This window comes from Coffea arabica, chromosome 3e, assembly GCF_036785885.1.
Source record: "Coffea arabica cultivar ET-39 chromosome 3e, Coffea Arabica ET-39 HiFi, whole genome shotgun sequence".
NCBI lineage: Eukaryota > Viridiplantae > Streptophyta > Magnoliopsida > Gentianales > Rubiaceae > Coffea > Coffea arabica.
In genome coordinates this window covers 11,889,054-11,897,445 of record NC_092315.1, presented here as the reverse complement: position 1 = coordinate 11,897,445, position 8,392 = coordinate 11,889,054, and the positions used below count along the sequence as shown (strand labels likewise).

General features: G+C 32.9%; 1 protein-coding gene across 1 annotated transcript; it reads right to left on the bottom strand.

Moving 5' to 3' along the window:
• Positions 1 to 755: 755 nt before the first annotated feature.
• On the bottom strand, positions 756 to 6,087 carry LOC113736487 (probable aldo-keto reductase 2). The gene is made up of 5 exons (XM_027263506.2): positions 5,809 to 6,087; positions 3,272 to 3,472; positions 2,143 to 2,315; positions 1,958 to 2,060; positions 756 to 1,362 (listed from the first exon to the last, which is right to left on the bottom strand). The coding sequence occupies exons 1-5, from the start codon at positions 6,028 to 6,030 to the stop codon at positions 1,027 to 1,029; spliced, it is 1,035 nt and encodes a 344-aa protein (XP_027119307.1). The 5' UTR covers positions 6,031 to 6,087; the 3' UTR covers positions 756 to 1,026.
• Between the last annotated feature and the right edge of the window lie 2,305 nt (positions 6,088 to 8,392).

Sequence of the window (8,392 nt, the reverse complement as noted above, 5' to 3'; positions counted from 1 at the left end):
GAATAGATGTTCTTGCTAACCAAACCAACTATTCTACTATTAGAATAGTTAGCCACCAAGAGAATTTTAAAATTCTATTTAAGTGTAAGTCAAGGGATCAAATTCCTTTACTTATATTTTAAAAATCCAAGTTTTCTAGAAATATTGTCAGCGGGTGTGTAGGCACCCGTTTAGACAGGTAATGGTTCAGTTCCCTTCGGAGTTGTCCTTGGACTTTTTAGTATAGAGTAACGTAGATCTATCGTGTTAGGTAAAAAAAAAAAAAAAAAAAAAAGGAATGGACCTTCTTGCTTAGTTTATGGATTGTGATGAAGTGGATCTTGGAGCACCCATCCAGTACCTGCTGAGGTATCATGATTGACAACGATCCATCAACAAAAAATAACTCCATTACAAGCAACCGTGTAATTTTGGATGATAATTGACAGCTAAGTCTCTATCATGAGACACGAACTTGGATAATGCAAGTGCAAGGTTCTTCTTTGTCTTTTGGTTTCATTTAAGTTTGGCTTGACTCCATATCGAGTTAAAAATATTGCCCGAGTTTGGTTTTATTATGATGTTGATAAATGAGAGGAAAGAAAGGACAAGAAAGGTTTAGAAGTTTTGCCTTATGGGTCATTAAATAACTTACATGAATCAGTTTTGAGTTTGTGATTTCACTTAAAAGTTATTTGAATTAGTTCTAAGATTCAGAACTTTACCTTAACCTAAGGGCGTAAGGACTCAAAAATAGGGATGCTAATGGAACAAAATTTTAGGCAAAGGAGGATTTCCCCGCTCTTTTATTTTTTATATTTTTTCTCAACAGATTACAATACAACTCCAGGACATAACACCGTTGTATTGTACCTGATGATTATTCCACAACACAAGCTAAACTAAAACAAAAGTTCACAAAGTATCAAACCAAACTTGCACTTTGTGGTCTTCCAACGAAATACCAAACCAAACTGGCACTTCATGTGCTCTTCCAAGCCAAAACCAGAACAGCAAGTCAGCTTAATATCAAAGCAAACTTGCTCGTCATATGCCCTTCCACGTTGACAATGGTGGAGTTTCAGAATTTTGCCAAGTGCTGACTTCAGGCCCGTATCTCTCACCCTTGACTCCAGCGGAAGCAATAGATTCAAGTTCTGCCATTTCCTCTGCCGACAGTTTTACAGACAAAGCTCCTATATTCTGATCGAGGTTCTCAATCTTGGTAGTGCCAGGTATGGGGCAAACATCATTGCCTTGGTGATGGACCCTGGCCAATGCTAGCTGTGATGGAGTACAACCCTTCCTTGAAGCAATGGCATTGACCCGCTCGTACAAGTTCTTGTTGTGCTCCAAATTCTCTGCTTGAAACCTTGGCATATGCTGCATTGTATGAATTTCAAAACTTAAGCAACTGTAACGCCAGAAATTCAAAAGGGAGTAAAGCATGTGCTGTCTATAAATGAAGGTATTACGAATAACTTCAAGATGATCGATAATAACTGCATTGAAATGAAAGTCCATTTCTCCTCAAAATTGCAGAGACAATTATTAAAAAATGCCATAGTTTCTTGCCTTCTGCCTTTTTCATGTCCAGGATATTTTTGCACCATAAAATAGAAAACTCCCACTGCTCGTGATAGTTGATAACGCTAGTGCTATCTTTAAATTCGAACAAAAAACAGAGCACACAATTTCTATCCTGTCTCTACAAAAGGTTCAGTTTCTAACAATCCCAAAAACTGGATTTACTGGAATCCAAGACGACCAAGACTTGTCAGATAGAAAAAAGCTTGTTTAGTCGCTCTGTTGGATAGAAGTTAATTATATTAGATAGTTTTAGAGAAGTTCCACCAAATTATTGGACATCAATTAGTGCAGCAACATGTAACAGATAGATAAGAATAGGGATATTGAGAAAGATTGCAACTGACTATACTACACTAGGAACTACTAATCTTTTTGGATATTCACAAACCTTTCGGTAGTCATCGTCAGTCAAATTCTCAACCAGCTTTAGACCCGAAGAGAAGAATCCTCTTCCAAGTGGACTGTATGCAACAATCCCTATTCCAAGCTCTCTACAAGATTACACCAAAATGAACTTACAACTTCATATTTCTTCCAGACCATGTAGAAAATGAAGCAGAATAAATACACTACCTGCAAGTGGGAATGATCTCTTCCTCGACATCTCTGCTCCACAATGACCACTCCAACTGTATAGCTGTTATTGGATGAACAGCATGTGCTCTTCTAATTGTTGAAGCTGAGGCCTCAGACAGACCTATATACTTTATTTTACCCTCTTCAACCAATTTCTTAAATTCTCCTACCTGGGCAAAATAGAATTTTTAATGGACGAGAAAATTCCAAGCTGATTTATTAAATTCCATACGAAGGTAGAGAATCGAAATTATACATCCACATACGAAAAGTAGCACTAGTTCAGTGCAGCAGCACAATCTTGACAAAGTATACATCAAGCTCAAAGCACTACTTGACAAAAATGGCAACAAGCAGCCAAGATGTTTCTCTAGATGATGATGTTATTAACTCACTGGTTGACTTAGCTCTGATATCATTATACCACATTATACAACATTATACAATTTTCTTGACTTCTTCTAAACAGACTAATGGCTGCACATATCAATTGCCAATCATCAATTTTGCTTGATCTCATTCAAACTTACCTGAATTTTGAGTGATTGTGCGATAAGAAAATTTCTTCCTGCTGCTCAAGAAAAGCAAAATATGTTTTGCTAGCTACACTAGGAAAAAATTTATATAAATCGTTCCAAAAAAACTTCAATTTGATAAAAACTGAGTACCAATCTGCTGCTTTATGCACTGAATTAAAAGATGTGGCAACTGACAACTGACAAGGTGTATAAATTAGCATATGATTACTCAACCGGATTACAAATTTCAAAAGAAAGAGAATGCACAGGTCTTCTGGCTCTAAAGGAAAGCCATAGAATCTATAGCATGTCATATCCATTAGTAACTCCCTCAGCAGGGCAGTCAAGCTACAATTTTTATGCTTACAAGACTAATAGTTTGGTTCTCTTTATTTTTGAGATGCTGGTGCTAAATAAAGCTTTACCTTAATGCAGATCAACATGTATAGCACACAAATTGCATTTTTTAAGACCTTTTTTTTTGTATATTTTAAGCAATTGCAAAGGACATGAAAAGCAGTTGTATGCCTAAATTTGAAGTTGATCAAACTTTCATTTTTTTAAGAATGAGATGGAGATTTAAACAAGAAAGGTAAAATGGAGCAAACCGTGACTTCAATGGGCACATTTGTATCAATGCGAGGCTGATAATAGAGATCAATGCAATCCAAACCAAGCCGCTTCAAGCTGCCTTCACATACAGCTCTCACATGGGCTGGATCACCACGTATACCAGACTGCCCATCCTGATCAATGAATGCAAATTTTGTTGCTAGCTGCATTGTCTCTCTCTTTCCTTCCTTCAAGGCCTAAAACCACACTTTCATAACATCAATCATGGAGGACATGAACATTATTGCATGTTACAGCAAGTTGATTTGTGATCCATGCATGGCACAATCTGTCTGAGATTTTCCATCCTTTTCATTTTTAAGACTATGCTGCTTCTTCCTATTGAATATGGTAACACGCAGAATGAAAATTATGTAAACCACGGACTTTAGAAGCTTGATTCAGTTAAAGGAGCCAATCCCTTTCCTTTTTTCTGCTCTTATTTCTGTTTCTTCGAATACAAATTCACAGTCTACCTTTACCACTGATAAGATTAGATGGAAAACATGAGCATAGACAGTTTCGTATACATGAACAATAATACAAAAATAGGAACCTCATACTTAATCAAATTATTAAGGTGCAGTAAATAGTGCCCTATTAGGATCCATTTGGATTCAAGGGAAGGAAAAGAAATGAAAACATCCTAGTGAAAAAAGGAAAGGAAAGGAGATAGAGGAGTACAGTTCGCCTATTGTGTTTTCGGAAGGAAAATTCTCAAACAGGGGTACATTTCAAAAAGAGTTCCCAAATAGTGAGAGTTCTGAAACAACTAAATGTGTCTTTTAGACAATGCATTTAGTGAATGCATTTTTTTAAGGAAAAATGCCTAGACAAATAAAAGAATGCATTTTGTGAATCTGTCTTTTGAGGAAACAACTCATTTATTAAGTTCATTTTTCACCCTTTGAGAAGAAGTTTAAAGAACACCACCTTTTGGGAAGTGAATTTAGAAAATCCCTCTTTTCGAGAATTTACTCGTTTGGATTAGATATGGATGTGAAACAAAACTTAAAGATGTTGTTTGGTTAAATGACAGAAAGGAAAGGAATCAAATCCAAAGTCCAAAATTTGGGTATTTGAGGCATTTAAATAGAAAATCATTAAAAAGCAAAATTCCTTTCTTTTCTTTTGAATGGAAATGTAACTTTGTCCACGTTTGGATGGAAATAAAACTCAAGGAAAACAACCAACCTTGCTCCTTCCTTCCTTTCCCTTATCTCCTCTTCTTTCCCTGCTTAAAATGTCAATCCAAACACACTTCTCTCTTGGTTAACATTCCATTAGAATAAAGATACAAGCTTTTTGGATTGACAAATGGACTTTAAGAGCCAACAAAAAAAATTAAGGGGGACAAAATGATACAAGCTTTTAATTATCGAGGACTAAGTGTGATTTACCTGAATATAAATTTGAAAATCTCCCTGACTACTTTTCTAACTCAAAGTATAAGATCCGTTCAAGCTTTTAATTACAGATATTACAGGAGGTTAAGTATAATTTATCTGCTCAAGTCTGCTCATAATTCTTCTTGGTTGATTATTTTTTATCGATCATAGATTCTGATTTTAAATAATCAATTTTTGTGATGTTTCAGATTATAATTTTTTTAATAACCAAAAAAGCTATAATTCATAATTGGCCAAAGAGCAGATCTTACTGATTCTAATTATTTTCTGTAATCACTTACCATAATCAAATTATGGAAAACCTAAAGCAACCAGGAACAGAGTCAAAACTAAAAGTAGAAGAGTTCATGCATACCGCACAACTGCAGAAAAATGCAAATGTGATTAAAGCAGTGGCGGAGCCAGAAATAATTTTTAGTGGGAACAAAAGCAACACTAAAATTTTTTATTTACTTTTTTTCTAATTTTTTAAGAAAAAAAAGTTTCACCAACAAGTACAAATGATGCATATATTCCATGAAAAACATAAAAAGACAAATTCAAAATTATTAATTTAATAATTTTATTTTAAAAAAACTAAACTATTTACAATTGCTCACTGCGAGTTTTTATATTTTGATAACTAATTTGGTTGTGAAAGTAAGAATGACGCTCGGTTGTGGAGGAAAATGGGGGACCAGTGGAGGGAAAGGAAATTGAGAAGTGGGGACAAAAGAAGTGAATGACATGATTTGATGTATTGATCAAGAAAAAGAGTAGTTAACTGCTTGATTGTGAAAGATAGTGGCTCTCGGTTGTGGGGAAAAATGGAGTACTAAAGGAGGGAAAGGAAATTGGGGAGTGGAGCTCAGAGAAAGTAAATGATATAATTGATACTTACTAGTTAAAATGAAAAGATTTTTTTTTACTTTATTTCAAATGAAATTTGTGCCTCATGTATCTTTTTAGAATTTTAATTTATGAACTAAATTAAAAAATCATATAATTCTTTCACATCCTTTTTAAGAAAATTATGGAGGTACATTTAAAATTATATCAAAATTGTACAAATACTATAGGAATTTAAGAGGCAGTGAAGGCCGGCCCAGTGCTCCACGTTAAATCCGCCCGTGGATTGAAGTTACCTTGCCGATGAGGATTTCGTTGGTGTGGGGTCCATAAAAATTCGCGGTATCAAGATGGGTGATGCCTCTTCTAATAGCATAGTGAATGAGTTTGATCATGTCGGACTCGGGCTTTGGTGGGCCGTAGAAGGCTGACATGCCCATGCAGCCCAGCCCCTGAGCTGAAACTTCGAGACCTTGCGATCCCAGCTTGATTCTTGGCACTTTGACTGGTGCTGCCATTTTCAGATAGAAAAACACAGAGGAGGAAAGAGCGGAATGGATCAGGGCTTACTGCTTGGTGAGTAAGGACAGAGAAGGAAGGAGGCCGGGATGACTGAATATATAGCAGGTGCCGAAAGAGGACAGCTTGGTTAGTGTGGAGTAGGCCCCGGTTGATTGCTGGCCTTGACTGAGACAGCTAATTTTCAACAAAATATTCTAGGTAAAGAAATTGAAAACTAGTCCATATCTATATGAATTCGGTTTTTTTTTGGATAAAAGCTTCCAAATTCTCAATAGATTTTTTATTTATTTTAATTTCTTGCTGTTTATTTTAATTCCTAAAATTAAATGTCACATCCTTTTTCAGAGATTTTCTATTTATTTCAATTCCTAAAATGTACTGTCAATTCCTTTTTTGAAGATTTTTTATTTATTTTAATTCCTAAAATGCAATGAGCTAATTTCAAAATCTTGATTGTAGAATCTCTTCTCATCATTTCAAAATTTAAATTATTTCAAATCCTATCAACTTGATGATATATGCAACTTTAACATTTGAGAGGGAAAAAGAATTTTCTGGTCCATATGTATTTTTGGTTATGTATTATCCTAATCTAAGATTACTATTGAAAATTCTTTTTTTTTTATTTCCAAGATCCGCTTTAGTTTCTAAATGTATTATATATATATATATATATATATATATATTGCATAAGGGTTTTTTAGTTGGAAGCCTTCCTAGACCTCCAAACAATTAATTCCTTTTTCGTTGATTTTCTATTTATTTTAATTTTTAAAATGTAATGAGTTGGTTTCAAAATCTTGATTGTCGACTATATGCTCATCAATTAAAAATTTTAATTATTTCAAATCCAACAATTTGATGATAATACACAACTTTAACATTTGAGAGGAAAAAGAGATTTTTTTGATACACATGTATTTTTGTATTATCCAAATCTAAAATTACAAATGTAAACTCTTTTTTCTTTATCTCCAGCATTCACTCTGGTTTCTACATGTATTATATGTGTTTTCTGATATCTATAGCTATATAAATTGCATAAGGGTACATATTATAATACATGTCAAAAATTAATATTCAAGAAAATATTCTACATAAAGAAATTGAAAACTAGGTACTTATTATAATGCAAGCTTGTATTTTTCTCATATCATGTACTTTTCATGCTATAATACAAGCATAAACTTAGACAAATATCCCAAATAATCTAATATCCAAACATCACCTATATCTATATGTACTGCAGAGAGGGTTTTTATTAAAGACCCTCTCAATAACTTCCAAACTTTTCATTATTTTTTTCTAAATTTTTGTATTTATTTTAATACATAAAATCTAATTAAAAACTTTAAAATAGTGGGTTATAACTAATCCTATCACTAGTCAAATTTAAAATTTAAAACTTTCCCACTATCTCCTTTATAAACCGTTTATAGTTTATTATTTATACTTTAAGTCCTTTTTACTCCTTAATTAAATAAAATACATTTGTCAGTCAAAATTCTCAAGGATAATTGATTAGTCTCATTTTAAAATTATTCACCCTATTATATCTTTATCACTTTAGCCCCTTTTATTCCTTCATTAAAGAGGATTAATTTATCTAGCCAAATCCTCGAGATAATGTGATTAGTCTTATTTTTTAGTTATTCACCCAATTATTTCTTTGTCGCTTTTCTTCTGGGTACAATAATCATTTGTCAACATCTTCTAATGATATACTTGATTACTCTTATTTTTTAATAATTTATGTTACAATTACTAAATCAATTTTCTTGCAGTCTTAAACTTATCCTTTTTATTTTGTATTCAACAAGCTTAGGACACTTTAATAGGTTTTCTTTTTATAATTTTTATGTTGAGTTTTATATAGGTTTGTTTTTTTAAAGTTTTAAAATTTGAATGTTGAAATTATACTCTAACATTAAATTGGAGCATGTAAATAACAATATGACATTTTATTTGCACTTAAAATAAACTCAATAGTAATATTATGCAAGCATCTAGATGACTTTTCATTTAGCACATGTACACCAAAAAGTGCATGTAAAGAAAAATTTATGTATGAATTTTAAATTAATAAAGGTGTATCTAGAAGGTTGTTTTTGGTGGTATTTTAGCAAAATTTTGATAAAAAAGGTTGTATGTCACCAAATTTACATCCGAAAGTTTACTTTTTCTCGATAATTGCAATTCTAGCTTTTTATTTGATTAAAAACACTTAAAAATGAGACAGCAACTTGGAAAAATAATTCTAACTTTTTTTATGTCCAAAAATACTTAAAAAGTGAGATGATGAATCCTAAATAGTGAAAGGATTAGAAAGATAGGACTGTAGGGTTAGAGAAGGTAAAG

What these genes read in the sequence shown, in the direction of transcription:
- LOC113736487 (XM_027263506.2), bottom strand. Translation starts at nt 6,030, where the DNA reads ATGGCAGCACCAGTCAAAGTGCCAAGAATCAAGCTGGGATCGCAAGGT. An exon ending in ATGTGCCCATTGAAGTCACG is followed by an intron (nt 2,316 to 3,271) that starts GTTTGCTCCATT and finishes TATTTTGCCCAG; the next exon opens with GTAGGAGAATTTAAGAAATT. An exon ending in GAGATCATTCCCACTTGCAG is followed by an intron (nt 2,061 to 2,142) that starts GTAGTGTATTTA and finishes GTAATCTTGTAG; the next exon opens with AGAGCTTGGAATAGGGATTG.